Raw genomic sequence first — 18651 nt, forward strand, 5'->3', positions numbered from 1 at the left:
AGGCCACGCACAATACTCAGCCTCATCAGGAGCATGCCCAGGCGTTGTAGGGAGGTCATACAGGCACGTGGAGGCCACACACAATACTCAGCCTCATCAGGAGCATGCCCAGGCGTTGTAGGGAGGTCATACAGACACGTGGAGGCCACACACAATACTCAGCCTCATCAGGAGCATGCCCAGGTGTTGTAGGGAGGTCATACAGGCACGTGGAGGCCACACACAATACTCAGCCTCATCAGGAGCATGCCCAGGCGTTGTAGGGAGGTCATACAGGCACGTGGAGGCCACACACAATACTGAGCCTCATTTTGACTTGTTTTAAGGACATTACATCAAAGTTGGATCAGCCTGTAGTGTGTTTTTCCACTTTAATTTTGGGGGTGACTCCAAATCCAGGCCTCCATTGGTTAATAAATGTGATTTCCATTGATGATTTTTGTGTGATTTTGTTGTCAGCACATTCAACTTTGTACAGAACAAAGTATTCAATGAGAAGATTTCATTCATTCAGATCTAGGATGTGGTATTTCAATGTTCCCTTTTTCTTTTTGAGCAGTGTATATATATATATATATATATATATATATATATATATATATATATATATATATATCTTATTTACTCCGTATGGTGGAAATCAAAAAGAAAAAAGAATACAGAGATGACAATGTCTCGTTCCCCATGCCCAAAAAATGCAATAAAAAGCAACAAAAATGTCCCCAGGATGGCGCGATAACAACCAAATCCTGACACGGACGATTCAACGGAAAAATAAAAAGTTCCAGGTCTGAGGCTACAGAGACACAAGAACATTTTTTTTATATAATCACTTTTTTTTGTATCAAACCTGGAGAATAACGTTACCGGACAATAAATGGCATAAAAACAGAAGTTAAAATACATTGGATATTGAGATCTTTCAGCAGGAATAATTTCCCTACTTGTTGATGGTTTCCAGAGTGAGCAGAAAATAAAATTGATGCTAAAAATCTGTAAGGATCCTGGTGGAGACCTGAGATGACAGAACTGGAGGTGGATATAGATGCCTGACATCTAGGTGGGGTATATACACGTATAGAGGAGCTGTACAGAGAATATATCCTGTATACTCCGTCCATGGTGCTGAAACACGTCCCTGCCACACACAACATGGCCGCCTGCTCCGTGCGGCTGGCTCGGCTGCAGCTGCGTGACGTCACTTCCGCCCTCCAGCAGTCGGTGTTTACATGCCGAGCGGAGCAGAGCGCCCCCCGCAGAGCGCACAGGAGGACCTGACCGGAGGACCGGAGACCCCGTCGCCGCCGGCTGCCATGAAGGTGAGGCTGCTCCCATCTTGTCAGTGCCTTATCCGAACCTCCTAGGGTAGGACTACCACCCCCAGCATGCTCTGACAGCTACAGGAAGGCGCAGCATGCTGGGACTTGTGGTTGGAGAGGCAGAAGTTGGGGAGCATGCGCTTTGCATGTTGTATGGAGGATTGGAAACCATCAGCAAGTAGGCCTAGTGATGGACTTAAAGGGAATGTCCTGTCCGGACCGCTTTACCCTGTGAGTCCTGTGCGGTCCCTGGAGATTCAGCGAGCGGACCCCGACAGGCGAGTGGTGGGCGACGAGAAGTACAGGAGGGGGACCATGAAAGCACCAACAATCCTGACCGTTTATCAGCCGGGGCGCACTGTCTCATGGGAGAACATAGCTGCTATCTTACTAGAACAGCGCCACCCCTGTCCCCAGGCCAGCGGCGGTACTGCAGCTCGGTCACTGTGACCCCTTCCTGACACTTCATTCACATCATAAATCACAATAATGTGCCCCCGCCTCTCACAGTCAGCACTGCCGCGCCCCCGTGATCATACCGCCACACTTCACGGCCTCCGAAATGTAAACTCTTTTTTTTATTTTGTAGGGATCAACTTCTGAAATGTTGGAAGATGAAACTGCAGCGACTGATGAAGAGGAGATTCCCGCTCCCTCGCCAGAGGAACCTGCAGGTCAGATCTCTGTGTACAGCCGCTGTGCAGAACTATGCGTCGCCATGGTGACAGACGACAAGCACACCCCTGCGTAGTCGGGTCCTGTAGTCGTCTCTGCCTTTATTCTAGCAGGGAGTAAAGGACCGGCAGACGGGAATGAAGGGTCTGACTACGGGGTCTGTCTGTAGTCTTTTGCCATGGAGACACATGACTCTGCATTGGAGCTGCAGATACAAAGTAGGAGGTGATTTATAAGGGTCTATTTTCAAAATGACTTCATGTTTTACATCCATTGGGGCATTGATGAGGGAGGGGGCTGCACCCGGCTGTGAGGCCGCTTTGTGGAGAAGGGTTTCAGATAAAGGGGCGTTCCTGTTTCTGAGAATCTCTTTTTATCAACTTCAGTTTAATAAAATAATAATCAGCGAATTAACCCCCCCTCCCCAGGTCCAAGACTTTGTCTCCACCGATGCTCATGGTGTCTGTCATTGTCTGCAGCGTTTACATCACATTGACAGCGCTGCTGCCAATCAGTGAGCTCAGAGGTACTGCATGAGTAGACGGCACAAGCCGTGAGCGCTGCAGACAGTAGCAGCCACCGGGAGCAGCAGCAGACTCAGCCTTGGGACCTGGGGAGGGGGGGTAAAGCACCAAACAAAGTGCAGGCAGTGTCTAAAACTGGAAAACCCATTAACTGCGTCTGAAAGAAAAGAGACATTTCCTGTAGAGCCGGAGCGGCGTGTAGGTGATTTCGTTCTTGAGGATCTCGGCCCCGGAGTCATCGGTCAGAACCGCAGACGTCACAACATTGAGACCTGATACAATACTGAGGAAACGAGCGAAAATACGCAGAACGGTTTCATGTTTAAATGTTTTTTTTATGCATTTTTGTTTTCATTTTTCCATGTCGCTATCGATCATAAAAATCCTAAAATACAGGATCCATCATAGTTACATAGTTACATAGTTAGTAAAGCCGAATAAAGACTTGCGTCCATCAAGTTCGACCTGTTAGTTCTGTAATTGCTAAAGTTGATCCAGAGGAGGGCAAAAACCCCAAATGATTTGGCCAATCTTCACCTGAGGAAAAATTCCCTCCCGACTCTGAAACCAGCAGTCAGAATAAATCCCTGTATCAACTTACTATTTTATTCTATTTTTAAGTATACGCTGAAATCTGCCTGGTATCTAGAAATGCATCCAGTCCCCGCTTGAACTGGTTTAGTGAATCTGACATTACCGTCTCCTCACTCAGTGAATTCCATATTCTCACTGCTCTTACCGTAAAGAACCCCTTCCTATGCTGGTGCTGGAACCTTTTCTCTTCCAGTCTTAGTGAGTGCCCTCTTGTTACCGTAATATCCCTCCTTTTGAACAAATCCCGGGCAAGGTCTCTATACTGTCCCCTAACATATTTGTACACATTTATTATGTCCCCCCTCAACCTTCTCTTTTCCAGGCTGAATAGTCCTAGTTTTGCCAACCTCTCTGGGTATTGCAGTCCCTCCATTCCCTTTATTAGTTTTGTTGCCCTCCTTTGTACCTTTTCAAGCTCATTTCTATCCTTTCTATATATTGGGGCCCATAACTGAGCACAGTATTCCAAGTGTGGTCTGACCAGTGCTTTGTACAGTGGAAGAACAATGTTCTCATCCTTTGCAGCTATACCTCTTCTGATACATCCCATTACCCTGTTTGCCCTTACAGCAGCGGCCTGACTTTGGGCACTCCAATTTAGTTTGCTATCAATCAAGATGCCCAAGTCCTTCTCCATCTCTGAATTCCCCAATGATTTCCCATTCAGTGAGTACTGGTGACTTCCATTTTTCCTTCCCATATGTATGACCTTACATTTCTCCTCGTTAAACCTCATTTGCCATTTAATGCTCCACCTACCCAGCTTATCCAAATCCCTCTGTAGGTCTGCACTGTCCTCTTTTGTACTAATTGTTTTACATAACTTTGTGTCATCTGCAAATATTGATATTTTACTATTTATCCCGTTGACTATGTCGTTAATAAAGATATTAAATAACATTGGGCCTAGTACAGACCCCTGTGGTACCCCACTAGTGACGCTTACCCAATCTGAGTATATTCCATTTATAACCACCCTCTGCCTTCTATCCCTTAGCCAGTTAGCTACCCACTTGCAGACATTTTCCCCCAGCCCCATCATTCTCATTTTGTATACCAACCTATTATGCGGCACGCTATCGAACGCTTTTGAGAAGTCGAGATACACGACATCCACTGGTTCCCCCTGATCTACTCGAGAGCTAACCTCCTCGTAGAAGTCAATCAGGTTTGTTTGGCAGGAGCGATTCCTCATGAATCCATGTTGGTTCGGGGTTAATAGATTATTAGCATCAAGATGCTCCGTAATTGCCTCTTTAATAAAGCTTTCAAAAATTTTGCTCACAACGGACGTCAGACTCACCGGCCGATAGTTTCCGGTGTTACTTTTCGCTCCCTTTTTGAATATTGGCACTACATTCGCCTGTCGCCAATCAAGTGGCACAGACCCAGTCTCAACAGAGTCCTTAAATATAAGATATAACGGTCTGTCTATCACATTACTTAGTTCCCTTAGTACCCGTGGGTGTATGCCATCAGGTCCTGGTGATTTGTTTATTTTAATGTTACTGAGGCGTTTCTGTACCCCAGCTTGGGTTAGATTTGTCATACTTAGTGGAGGATTAAGCTTGTCACTTCTCATTTCGCCTGTTAGTTCTTTTTCCTTTGTGAAAGTTGACGAAAAAAATTTATTTAATAGATTAGCTTTATCCTCATCTTTCTCTATGATTTTGCCTTCATCACTTTTTATCGGTCCAATATTATTCGATTTGATCCTTTTACTATTTATATACGTAAAGAACAGTTTGGGATTTGATCTACTTTCCCTAGCAATACGTCTCTCTGTTTCCTCCTTCGCTATTTTTATTTGTTTTTTGCAGGTTCTTGTTTTTTCCTTGTAACACATTAGTGCCTCCTTACTGTTTTCCTGTTTTAATCTCTTGAATGCCTCTTTTTTGCTACTTAACGTTCTATATACATCGTTCAGTGATGTCACAGCTCACCTCCTCCTCCTGTACAATGACTGATAACTCCTCTATATACAGTAGATAACACAGGATCCACCATTCACAATAGATGATGTCACAGCTCACCTCCTCCTCCTGTCCAATGACTGATAACACCTCTATATACAGTAGATAACACAGGATCCACCATTCACAATAGGTGATGTCATAGCTCACCTCCCCCCCTCCTGTACAATGACTGATAACACCTATATACATTAGATAACACAGGATCCACCACTCACAATAGGTGATGTCATAGCTCACCTCCTCCTCCTGTACAATGACTGATAACACCTCTATATACAGTAGATAACACAGGATTCACCATTCACAATAGGCGATGTCACAGCTCACCTCCTCCTCCTCCTGTACAGTGACTGATAACACCTCTATATACAGTAGATAACACAGGATCCACCATTCACATTAGGAGATTTCACAGCTCACCTCCTCCTGTACAATGACTGATAACACCTCTATATACAGTAGATAACACAGGCTCCACAATTCACAATAGGTGATGTCACAGCTCACATCCTCCTCCTCCTGTACAGTGACTGATAACATCTCTATATACAGTTGATAACACAGGATCCACCATTCACAATAAGTGATGTCACAGCTCACCTCCTCCCCCTCCTGTACAATGACTGATAACACCTCTATATACAGCTGATAACAACACAGGATGCACCATTCACAATATGTGATGTCACAGCTCACCTCCTCCTGTACAATAACTGATAACACCTCTATATACAGTAGACAACACAGGATCCACCATTCACAATAGGTGATGTCACAGCTCACCTCCTCCTCCTGTACAATGACTGATAACACCTCTATATACAGTAGATAACACATGATCCACCATTCACAATAGGTGATGTCACAGCTCACCTCCTCCCCCTCCTGTACAATGACTGATAACACTTCTATATACTGCTGATAACACAGGATCCACCATTCACAATAAGTGATGTCACAGCTCACCTCCTCCACCAGAGTTGACAGCGGCATCTCCTCAGGTCACAGCTTGCTCAAAAACTTGCAAAATCGGCAGTGTATCAAATACTTATTTTCCCCGCTGTATATTATGGAGTTTATAGTGTTTGGTGTCCTATTAGCGTTTCTTTAAGAAATTCTCCATTAATGTAAACACATGGCTGCTTTCTCCCAGAAATGGTGCCACCGCTGATGACAGGCTGTGTCTGGTACTGCAGCTCGGCTCAGCCGTGGTATCAGACACGACCTCTGCACGGCTGTAGCGCTGTTTTTGGAGGACCCCTGGTGACCTTTTGTTCCGGTCACCGGCTCCGGGAAGGGTCTGTAGAAATATACTGGCCGTGAGGCGTTAGCGACACTGTTCACACACGCCTCATGTAATCCGCTCGTTTCCGTCTCTTTCTCGTTAAGTTTTATCTAGAAATGAAGCTTTTCCATTACTGCGAGAGATAAAAACGAGAATTATAACGGCACCTGGACGAAAAAGCGCAAAACCTGCGGATTCTACAATAATTCCTTCTGTGAAGCTTATAAAGTCCGCGCCATTAGAAACCGATGTAGCAGAGCTGGATATAACTGAGCTAGAAGAGATGTAGCAGAGCCGGATATAACTGAGCTAGAAGAGATGTAGCAGAGCTGGATATAACTGAGCTAGAAGAGATGTAGCAGAGCTGGATATAACTGAGCTAGAAGAGATGTAGCAGAGCTGGATATAACTGAGCTAGAAGAGATGTAGCAGAGCTGGATATAACTGAGCTAGAAGAGATGTAGCAGAGCTGGATATAACTGAGCTAGAAGAGATGTAGCAGAGCCGGATATAACTGAGCTAGAAGAGATGTAGCAGAGCTGGATATAACTGAGCTAGAAGAGATGTAGCAGAGCCGGATATAACTGAGCTAGAAGAGATGTAGCAGAGCCGGATATAACTGAGCTAGAAGAGATGTAGCAGAGCTGGATATAACTGAGCTAGAAGAGATGTAGCAGATCCAGATATAACTGAGCTAGAAGAGATGTAGCAGAGCCGGATATAACTGAGCTAGAAGAGATGTAGCAGAGCTGGATATAACTGAGCTAGAAGAGATGTAGCAGAGCCGGATATAACTGAGCTAGAAGAGATGTAGCAGAGCTGGATATAACTGAGCTAGAAGAGATGTAGCAGAACTGGATATAACTGAGCTAGAAGAGATGTAGCAGAGCTGGATATAACTGAGCTAGAAGAGATGTAGCAGAGCTGGATATAACTGAGCTAGAAGAGATGTAGCAGAGCTGGATATAACTGAGCTAGAAGAGATGTAGCAGATCCAGATATAACTGAGCTAGAAGAGATGTAGCAGAGCCGGATATAACTGAGCTAGAAGAGATGTAGCAGAGCCGGATATAACTGAGCTAGAAGAGATGTAGCAGAGCTGGATATAACTGAGCTAGAAGAGATGTAGCAGAGCTGGATATAACTGAGCTAGTGGAGATGTAGCAGAGCTGGATATAACTGAGCTAGAAGAGATGTAGAAGATCCGAATATAACTGGGCTAGAAGAGATGTAGCAGAGCTGGATATAACTGAGCTAAAAGAGATGTAGCAGAGCTGGATATAACTGAGCTAGAAGAGATGTAGCAGAGCCGGATATAACTGAGCTAGAAGAGATGTAGCAGAGCTGGATATAACTGAGCTAGAAGAGATGTAGCAGAGCTGGATATAACTGAGCTAGAAGAGATGTAGCAGAGCTGGATATAACGGAGCTAGAAGAGATGTAGCAGAGCTGGATATAACTGAGCTAGAAGAGATGTAGCAGATCCAGATATAACTGAGCTAGAAGAGATGTAGCAGAGCCGGATATAACTGAGCTAGAAGAGATGTAGCAGAGCTGGATATAACTGAGCTAGAAGAGATGTAGCAGAGCCGGATATAACTGAGCTAGAAGAGATGTAGCAGAGCTGGATATAACTGAGCTAGAAGAGATGTAGCAGAGCTGGATATAACTGAGCTAGAAGAGATGTAGCAGAGCTGGATATAACTGAGCTAGAAGAGATGTAGCAGAGCTGGATATAACTGAGCTAGAAGAGATGTAGCAGAGCTGGATATAACTGAGCTAGAAGAGATATAGCAGAGCCGGATATAACTGAGCTAGAAGAGATGTAGCAGATCCAGATATAACTGAGCTAGAAGAGATGTAGCAGAGCTGGATATAACTGAGCTAGAAGAGATGTAGCAGAGCCGGATATAACTGAGCTAGAAGAGATGTAGCAGAGCTATATATAACTGAGCTAGAAGAGATGTAGCAGAGCTGGATATAACTGAGCTAGTGGAGATGTAGCAGAGCTGGATATAACTGAGCTAGAAGAGATGTAGCAGAGCCGGATATAACTGAGCTAGAAGAGATGTAGCAAAGCCGGATATAACTGAGCTAGAAGAGATGTAGCAGAGCCGGATATAACTGAGCTAGAAGAGATGTAGCAGAGCTGGATATAACTGAGCTAGAAGAGATGTAACAGAGCTGGATATAGCTGAGCTAGAAGAGATGTAGCAGAGCCGGATATAACTGAGCTAGAAGAGATGTAGCAGAGCTGGATATAACTGAGCTAGAAGAGATGTAGCAGAGCTGGATATAACTGAGCTAGAAGAGATGTAGCACAGCCGGATATAACTGAGCTAGAAGAGATGTAGCAGAGCTGGATATAGCTGAGCTAGAAGAGATGTAGCAGAGCCGGATATAACTGAGCTAGAAGAGATGTAGCAGAGCTGGATATAACTGAGCTAGAAGAGATGTAGCAGAGCTGGATATAACTGAGCTAGAAGAGATGTAGCAGAGCCGGATATAACTGAGCTAGAAGAGATGTAGCAGAGCTGGATATAACTGAGCTAGAAGAGATGTAGCAGAGCTGGATATAACTGAGCTAGAAAAGATGTAGCAGATCCGAATATAACTGGGCTAGAAGAGATGTAGCAGAGCTGGATATAACTGAGCTAAAAGAGATGTAGCAGAGCTGGATATAACTGAGCTAGAAAAGATGTAGCAGATCCGAATATAACTGGGCTAGAAGAGATGTATCAGAGCTGGATATAAGTGAGCTAGAAGAGATGTAGCAGAGCTGGATATAACTGAGCTAGAAGAGATGTAGCAGAGCTGGATATAACTGAGCTAGAAGAGATGTAGCAGAGCCGAATATAACTGAGCTAGAAGAGATGTAGCAGAGCTGTATATAACTGAGCTAGAAGAGATGTAGCAGAGCCGGATATAACTGAGCTAGCTGAGATGTAGCAGAGCCGGATATAACAGAGCTAGAAGAGATGTAGCAGAGCTGTATATAACTGAGCTAGAAGAGATGTAGCAGAGCTGGATATAACTGAGCTAGAAGAGATGTAGCAGATCCAGATATAACTGAGCTAGAAGAGATGTAGCAGAGCCGGATATAACTGAGCTAGAAGAGATGTAGCAGAGCTGGATATAACTGAGCTAGAAGAGATGTAGCAGAGCTGGATATAACTGAGCTAGAAGAGATGTAGCAGAGCCGGATATAACTGAGCTAGAAGAGATGTAGCAGATCCAGATATAACTGAGCTAGAAGAGATGTAGCAGAGCCGGATATAACTGAGCTAGAAGAGATGTAGCAGAGCCGGATATAACTGAGCTAGAAGAGATGTAGCAGAGCTATATATAACTGAGCTAGAAGAGATGTAGCAGAGCTGGATATAACTGAGCTAGTGGAGATGTAGCAGAGCTGGATATAACTGAGCTAGAAGAGATGTAGCAGAGCCGGATATAACTGAGCTAGAAGAGATGTAGCAGAGCCGGATATAACTGAGCTAGAAGAGATGTAGCAGAGCCGGATATAACTGAGCTAGAAGAGATGTAGCAGAGCTGGATATAACTGAGCTAGAAGAGATGTAACAGAGCTGGATATAGCTGAGCTAGAAGAGATGTAGCAGAGCCGGATATAACTGAGCTAGAAGAGATGTAGCAGAGCTGGATATAACTGAGCTAGAAGAGATGTAGCAGAGCTGGATATAACTGAGCTAGAAGAGATGTAGCACAGCCGGATATAACTGAGCTAGAAGAGATGTAGCAGAGCTGGATATAGCTGAGCTAGAAGAGATGTAGCAGAGCCGGATATAACTGAGCTAGAAGAGATGTAGCAGAGCTGGATATAACTGAGCTAGAAGAGATGTAGCAGAGCTGGATATAACTGAGCTAGAAGAGATGTAGCAGAGCCGGATATAACTGAGCTAGAAGAGATGTAGCAGAGCTGGATATAACTGAGCTAGAAGAGATGTAGCAGAGCTGGATATAACTGAGCTAGAAAAGATGTAGCAGATCCGAATATAACTGGGCTAGAAGAGATGTAGCAGAGCTGGATATAACTGAGCTAAAAGAGATGTAGCAGAGCTGGATATAACTGAGCTAGAAAAGATGTAGCAGATCCGAATATAACTGGGCTAGAAGAGATGTAGCAGAGCTGGATATAAGTGAGCTAGAAGAGATGTAGCAGAGCTGGATATAACTGAGCTAGAAGAGATGTAGCAGAGCTGGATATAACTGAGCTAGAAGAGATGTAGCAGAGCCGAATATAACTGAGCTAGAAGAGATGTAGCAGAGCTGTATATAACTGAGCTAGAAGAGATGTAGCAGAGCCGGATATAACTGAGCTAGCTGAGATGTAGCAGAGCCGGATATAACTGAGCTAGTGGAGATGTAGCAGAGCCTTATATAACTGAGCTAGCTGAGATGTAGCAGAGCCGGATATAACTGAGCTAGAAGAGATGTAGCAGAGCTGGATATAACTGAGCTAGAAGAGATGTAACAGAGCCGGATATAACTGAGCTAGAAGAGATGTAGCAGAGCTGTATATAACTGAGCTAGAAGAGATGTAGCAGAGCTGGATATAACTGAGCTAGAAGAGATGTAGCAGAGCTGGATATAACTGAGCTAGAAGAGATGTAGCAGAGCTGGGTATAACTGAGCTAGAAAAGATGTAGCAGATCCGAATATAACTGAGCTAGAAGAGATGTAGCAGAGCTGGATCTAACTGAGCTAGAAGAGATGTAGCAGAGCTGGATATAACTGAGCTAGAAGAGATGTAGCAGAGCCGAATATAGCTGAGCTAGAAGAGATGTAGCAGAGCTGGATATAACTGAGCTAGAAGAGATGTAGCAGAGCTGGATATAACTGAGCTAGTGGAGATGTAGCAGAGCCGGATATAACTGAGCTAGCTGAGATGCAGCAGAGCCGGATATAACTGAGCTAGAAGAGATGTAGCAGAGCTGGATATAACTGAGCTAGCGGAGATGTAGCAGAGCCGGATATAACTGAGCTAGCGGAGATGTAGCAGAGCCGGATATAACGGAGCTAGAAGAGATGTAGCAGAGCTGGATATAACTGAGCTAGCGGAGATGTAACATAGCTGGATATAACTGAGCTAGAAGAGATGTAGCAGAGCCGGATATAACTGAGCTAGAAGAGATGTAGCAGAGCCGGATATAACTGAGCTAGAAGAGATGTAGCAGAGCCGGATATAACTGAGCTAGAAGAGATGTAGCAGAGCTGGATATAACTGAGCTAGAAGAGATGTAGCAGAGCCGGATATAACTGAGCTAGAAGAGATGTAGCAGAGCTGGATATAACTGAGCTAGAAGAGATGTAGCAGAGCTGGATATAACTGAGCTAGAAGAGATGTAGCAGAGCCGGATATAACTGAGCTAGAAGAGATGTAGCAGAGCTGGATATAACTGAGCTAGAAGAGATGTAGCAGAGCTGGATATAACTGAGCTAAAAGAGATGTAGCAGAGCTGGATATAGCTGAGCTAGAAAAGATGTAGCAGATCCGAATATAACTGAGCTAGAAGAGATGTAGCAGAGCTGGATATAAGTGAGCTAGAAGAGATGTAGCAGAGCTGGATATAACTGAGCTAGAAGAGATGTAGCAGAGCTGGATATAACTGAGCTAGAAGAGATGTAGCAGAGCCGAATATAACTGAGCTAGAAGAGATGTAGCAGAGCTGTATATAACTGAGCTAGAAGAGATGTAGCAGAGCTGGATATAACTGAGCTAGTGGAGATGTAGCAGAGCCTTATATAACTGAGCTAGCTGAGATGTAGCTGAGCCGGATATAACTGAGCTAGAAGAGATGTAGCAGAGCTGGATATAACTGAGCTAGAAGAGATGTAACAGAGCCGGATATAACTGAGCTAGAAGAGATGTAGCAGAGCTGGATATAACTGAGCTAGAAGAGATGTAGCAGAGCTGGATATAACTGAGCTAGAAGAGATGTAGCAGAGCTGGATATAACTGAGCTAGAAGAGATGTAGCAGAGCTGGATATAACTGAGCTAGAAGAGATGTAGCAGAGCTGGGTATAACTGAGCTAGAAAAGATGTAGCAGATCCGAATATAACTGAGCTAGAAGAGATGTAGCAGAGCTGGATCTAACTGAGCTAGAAGAGATGTAGCAGAGCTGGATCTAACTGAGCTAGAAGAGATGTAGCAGAGCTGGATATAACTGAGCTAGAAGAGATGTAGCAGAGCTGGATATAACTGAGCTAGAAGAGATGTAGCAGAGCCGAATATAGCTGAGCTAGAAGAGATGTAGCAGAGCTGGATATAACTGAGCTAGAAGAGATGTAGCAGAGCTGGATATAACTGAGCTAGTGGAGATATAGCAGAGCCGGATGTAGCAGAGCCGGATATAACTGAGCTAGCTGAGATGCAGCAGAGCCGGATATAACTGAGCTAGAAGAGATGTAGCAGAGCTGGATATAACTGAGCTAGCGGAGATGTAGCAAAGCCGGATATAACTGAGTTAGCGGAGATGTAGCAGAGCCGGATATAACTGAGTTAGCGGAGATGTAGCAGAGCCGGATATAACTGAGCTAGAAGAGATGTAGCAGAGCTGGATATAACTGAGCTAGCAGAGATGTAACATAGCTGGATATAACTGAGCTAGAAGAGATATAGCAGAGCCGGATATAACTGAGCTAGAGGAGATGTAGCAGAGCCGGATATAACTGAGCTAGAAGAGATGTAGCAGAGCCGGATATAACTGAGCTAGCGGAGATGTAACAGAGCCGGATATAACTGAGCTAGAAGAGATGTAGCAGAGCTGGATATAACTGAGCTAGAAGAGATGTAGCAGAGCCGGATATAACTGAGCTAGAAGAGATGTAGCAGAGCTGGATTTAACTGAGCTAGAAGAGATGTAGCAGAGCTGGATATAACTGAGCTAGAAGAGATGTAGCAGATCTGGATATAACTGAGCTAGAAGAGATGTAGCAGAGCTGGATATAACTGAGCTAGTGGAGATGTAGCAGAGCCGGATATAACTGAGCTAGTGGAGATGTAGCAGAGCCGGATATAACTGAGCTAGAAGAGATGTAGCAGAGCCGGATATAACTGAGCTAGAAGAGATGTAGCAGAGCCGGATATAACTGAGCTAGAAGAGATGTAGCAGAGCCGAATATAACTGAGCTAGAAGAGATGTAGCAGAGCCGAATATAACTGAGCTAGAAGAGATGTAGCAGAGCTGATTATAACTGAGCTAGAAGAGATGTAGCAGAGCCAGATATAACTGAGCTAGAAGAAATGTAGAAGAGCTGATTATAACTGAGATAGAAGAGATGTAGCAGAGCTGGATATAACTGAGCTAGAAGAGATGTAGCAGAGCCGGATATAACTGAGCTAGAAGAGATGTAGCAGAGCTGGATATAACTGAGCTAGTGGAGATGTAGCAGAGCCGAATATAACTGAGCTAGAGGAGATGTAGCAGAGCTGATTATAACTGAGCTAGAAGAGATGTAGCAGAGCTGGATATAACTGAGCTAGAAGAGATGTAGCAGAGCCGGATATAACTGAGCTAGAAGAGATGTAGCAGAGCTGGATATAACTGAGCTAGTGGAGATGTAGCAGAGCCGGATATAACTAACAGTGCAGAGGGTTTGCCTATAAAACCTTCACATATTGGCCAATGATTCCCTGTAGCAGTCCCAGCTCTGTATAGAGTGAATAGCGGCTGGTGCATTTTCGGTCAGCAGAGGGCAGCAGGACTCTATGTAGCAGAGGTGGATGTGTCATCGTCTGTCAGGCCCGAGCTCCGTGCTCTGATTGCAGTCGCATACAGGATGAGCAGTCGTCCTCCGGCACAGAGAGGTCGGTCGTGGCCGTGTGCCGCCCTGGAGTAGCAGCTTTGACTCTGTTCTGAACCCCAAAGACTCTCAGTAAAGTTGCTGGAATGATTTCCTTTAATAGTTTTTATCTCTGGATTGGGGCGACGCTCTGCTTTCTCTGTGCGCAGCGCAGTGCGAGATCTGCATTGTACACCGCTGTCCTGCCAGTCTGCGCCCGCTGTGCCCGGCGCTGCTCTGCCGCACGGTGCAGCCCTACACATGAGCCGAGTCCATCTGCAGATCCGATTCACACCCAAAACACTGGACCGAGACAGCAGTGCTCCAAAGTCTGTGAAAAGACCTTTATTATTCTCAGAGACCTCAAAGCTTCACAAAAGGAGGGGAGAGAAGAAGGGGGTCACCCAATAATAAACTACGTCATACCGAACCCCAAATCTGCCGCCACTGCAGCTCCCCGGGCCGCTGCTCTGTCCTTCAGTTCTTCCAGCATTTCCTCTCCTGTACTGAGGCCAGAGATTGCCCTCAAGCACCTCTATATACAGCTGATAACAACACTAGATCCACCATTCACAATAGGTGATGTCACAGCTCACCTCCTCCTCCTCCTGTACAATCACTGATAACTCCTCTATATACAGCTGATAACAACACAGGATCCACCATTCACAATAGGTGATGTTACAGCTCACCTCCTCCTCCTGTACAATGACTGATCACACCTCTATATACAGCTGATAACAACACAGGATCCACCATTCATAATAAGTGATGTCACAGCTCACCTCCTCCTCCTCCTGTACAATCACTGATAACTCCTCTATATACAGCTGATAATAACACTGGATCCACCATTCACAATAGGTGATGTCACAGCTCACCTCCTCCCCCTCCTGTACAATGACTGATAACTCCTCTATATACAGCTGATAACAACACAGTATCCACCATTCACAATAGGTGATGTCACAGCTCACCTCCTACTCCCGTACAATGACTGATAACACCTCTATATACAGCTGATAATAACACAGGATCCACCATTCATAATGGGTGATGTCACAGCTCACCTCCTCCTCCTCCTGTACAATGACTGATAACACCTCTATATACAGCTGATAACACAGGATCCACCATTCACAATAGGTGATGTCACAGCTCACCTCCTACTCCCGTACAATGACTGATAACACCTCTATATACAGCTGATAACAACACAGGATCCACCATTCACAATAGGTGATGTCACAGCTCACCTCCTCCCCCTTTAAAGTTGATTTACCGGAAGTAAGAAAAATGAGCCAGCGTTACAGTATGATCTGAGCGTCTGTGACAAGAGCCATATTGTATTTGTGAGACGACTGGACATTCCCAACATGTCATCTTGAGCCCTGGGTCAGTTATTATGGAGGTTTTTGCAGCGCCCCCAGTGGGGAAATGAAGCATTACACCAGTTCCATTGTAGTGAATGGTGCACCCCTGTAATAGATGAATGCCTCCATTCTGGCCGGTAGCCGCGTGTCCCATAGGAGCGGCTGCTCTTCATACTTACGAGGCGCAGATGGCGCGGTTTTGGCGGCTCTCGCCCTTCGCTTTTTTGGTGGCTCTAGCCCGGCGCGCTTATGGCGGCTCTCTCTCGGCTGGCGCGCTTATGGCGGCTCTCTCTCGGCCGGCGCGGTTTTGGCGGCTCTCGCCCTTCGCTTTTTTGGTGGCTCTAGCCCGGCGCGGTTATGGCGGCTCTCTCTCGGCTGGCGCGCTTATGGCGGCTCTCTCTCGGCCGGTGCGGTTTTGGCGGCTCTCGCCCTTCGCTTTTTTGGTGGCTCTAGCCCGGCGCGGTTATGGCGGCTCTCTCTCGGCTGGCGCGCTTATGGCGGCTCTCTCTCGGCCGGCGCGGTTTTTGCGGCTCTCGCTCTTCGCTTTTTTGGTGGCTCTAGCCCGGCGCGGTTATGGCGGCTCTCTCTCGGCCGGCGCGGTTATGGCGGCTCTCTCTCCGCCAGCGCGGTTATGGCGGCTCTCTCTCGGCCGGCGCGGTTATGGCGGCTCTCGGCGTCTGGATTCGTTGGGCTGAATATTACAAGAGATGAAGCAGATAAGTGACATTATATTCAGTGACCGGTTTATGAAAGTCTGAAATTGTCATTTGCCTTTTATTGTGGTTTCCTATCGTCTCGGCGCAGACGGTGACTCCGCAGAGCAGATACAAATTGTGGAAAATTAATGGCGCCATTTTATGTTAAAGCAACCGTATTTGGTTCCTCAGATAAAGGATGAAATATAATTTTTTGAGGCCGCAGTTATTTTTAGAGACTCAGTGACCAAAATGTAATTCCTGGCAAATATATTGTTAAAACATTTTTAAAAAGGAATTGTGCCCTAATACCATGTGCCCTCCACATGCCCACTCATAACACCCCTTTGTTGCACTTTATGGCCTCGGTTGTCCCACTTCATCGTTGCCCACCACTGCTTCCCCCGCTCCGTCCTCTTCTGCACCTGCGTTAGGATTCAGAATATTTAGGTTAGAACAGATCGGACACTGTGGACATTTATCTGTAACATCGGCCACATTGATCCGGCGATCACTGAAGATCTGAGGAGGAAGCTGGTGGCAGGTGCTCAGTCTCCCTGCAGCTCCTCTACTGGAGAACTCAAGCATTACACATTCTTCATTGAAGCTCTGTAATGCTGCGTCCTCCACTTTGAGGGATTGTTCTTGTGTCTGATGTTTCAGTGTTGTAAGTCTCCACACGAGGACAGATGTGTAAAATAGAGAATAGTCCGAGTCTCTGCTGTTTATTTATAGGATGAAGCCTTGGCAGAAGGGAATCCGCAGTGACCGTACTACACATGGCGGCTAGTCACTGCCAGCCACTGCGGAGTATCATTCACAGAGCCAGATGGTCCGGGGCAGCGTGCCGACCACTGGGGGCTGACAGCGAACTCTCAGGATCCCCCTGTAAACATGAACGCAGCTGAGTGTTCATGTATTCTTAATGGGAAGAGGGGAGAAAGCTGTTGTCAAACGTCTCTGTTCCCCCCCGCCGACGCCTCTGTTCCCCAACGCCTCTGTTCCCCCCCGCCGACGCCTCTGTTCCCCCCCGCCGACGCCTCTGTTCCCCAACGCTTCTGTTCCCCCCCGCCGACGCCTCTGTTCCCCCCCGCCGACGCCTCTGTTCCCCCCGCCGACGCCTCTGTTCCCCCCGCCGACGCCTCTGTTCCCCCCGCCGACGCCTCTGTTCCCCCCGCCGACGCCTCTGTCCTCTCGCCAACACCTCTGTGCCCCCCCCCACAGATGCCGCTGTCAACCCCGCAGACTCCGCTTTCTGTTCCCCGCACAAGCTTTTCTTCCCCTCCCACAGACTCTTTTGTCCCACTCCTACAGATGCCGCCCTCCCTTCCCCTGCGGATGCTGCTCTCCCTTCCCCTGCGGTCGCCGCTCTCCCTTCCCCTGCGGTCGCCGCTCTCCCTTCCCCTGCGGACGCCGCTCTCCCTTCCCCTGCGGACGCCGCTCTCCCTTTCCCTGCGGACGCCGCTCTCCCTTTCCCTGCGGACGCAGCTCTCCCTTCCCCCGCGGACGCCGCCCTCCCTTCCCCCGCGGACGCCGCCCTCCCTTCCCCCGCGGACGCCGCCCTCCCTTCGCCCGCGGACGCCGCCCTCCCTTCGCCCGCGGACGCCGCCCTCCCTTCGCCCTCGGACGCCGCCCTCCCTTCCCCCTCGGACGCCGCCCTCCCTTCCCCCTCGGACGCCGCCCTCCCTTCCCCCTCTGTCTGTCCTGTGCGATGCTCCTTAGTCCTCTGCAGACCCCTTCGGTGGCAGATATCCCCCGGAGAATGAAGGGATCTGCCATTTGAATTCATTCCTCCTCTAATCAGTGATGGGAGCCGCTCCTACTGAAATCTTCACCTTCAGGCGACTTTAGCCTATCATGCTCGTGAAGCGTTAGTGTGTACAGTGTCATATCGATGACCACAGCAAAATTTTGACTAAGTTTTCCAAATCTTATTATGTTACAATTTTCAGGGCCCCCTGTGCTGCTTAGCGGATTTGTCCCTATTTTGGACAGCCTAGTTGATCAGACTGGTCACCAGTAAGCACCAATAGTTTTTTTTATTTTATCTTCTTTCCTAGTGCAAGTTGTTCTGTTCCCCGGTTGGTCCGAGGCGCAGAATTGCTAATATGGTGGCGCATCATCTTCAGCCTTGGTGGCGGATGGGCAGCATGGAGGTGCTCCCCCAATACACTCTCTTGTATGGTGCTGGATCATCGGGATCCCCAGATTGTAGCGTTCTGGAGTAATGGAGCTTTACCATAGATGTATGTTAGGTGGATGATCTTTACCCCTCGTTCGGAGCGTATCTGGTCACATAACTGGGGCGCTTTTCTGCGCTTCGTCTAAGTTGCCGGTGTCACAGCTTCTCCGTGCAACTAAGGTTTCGGCTGCCGGTCTCAGATACCAGTCATCATCCGAAGTCCTTA

At 46.8% G+C, this 18651-nt stretch overlaps 1 protein-coding gene across 1 annotated transcript in view; it reads left to right on the forward strand.

The window, feature by feature from the left end:
- Positions 1-1193: 1193 nt before the first annotated feature.
- The window catches only part of LOC141174620 (transmembrane protein 263-B-like), a 140751-nt gene continuing 123293 nt past the window's right edge, over positions 1194-18651 (forward strand). The window contains exons 1-2 of the mRNA XM_073659554.1: positions 1194-1319; positions 1909-1993. Of these exons, the coding sequence (XP_073515655.1) occupies positions 1230-1319; positions 1909-1993 (175 nt within the window). The 5' untranslated portion in view covers positions 1194-1229. The remainder of the gene's footprint in view (positions 1320-1908; positions 1994-18651) is intronic.

The sequence above is a fragment of the Phyllobates terribilis genome, unplaced genomic scaffold (genome assembly GCF_046119375.1).
Source record: "Phyllobates terribilis strain yellow unplaced genomic scaffold, ASM4611937v1 Scaffold_13__5_contigs__length_258822181, whole genome shotgun sequence".
In the NCBI taxonomy this organism is placed as follows: domain Eukaryota; kingdom Metazoa; phylum Chordata; class Amphibia; order Anura; family Dendrobatidae; genus Phyllobates; species Phyllobates terribilis.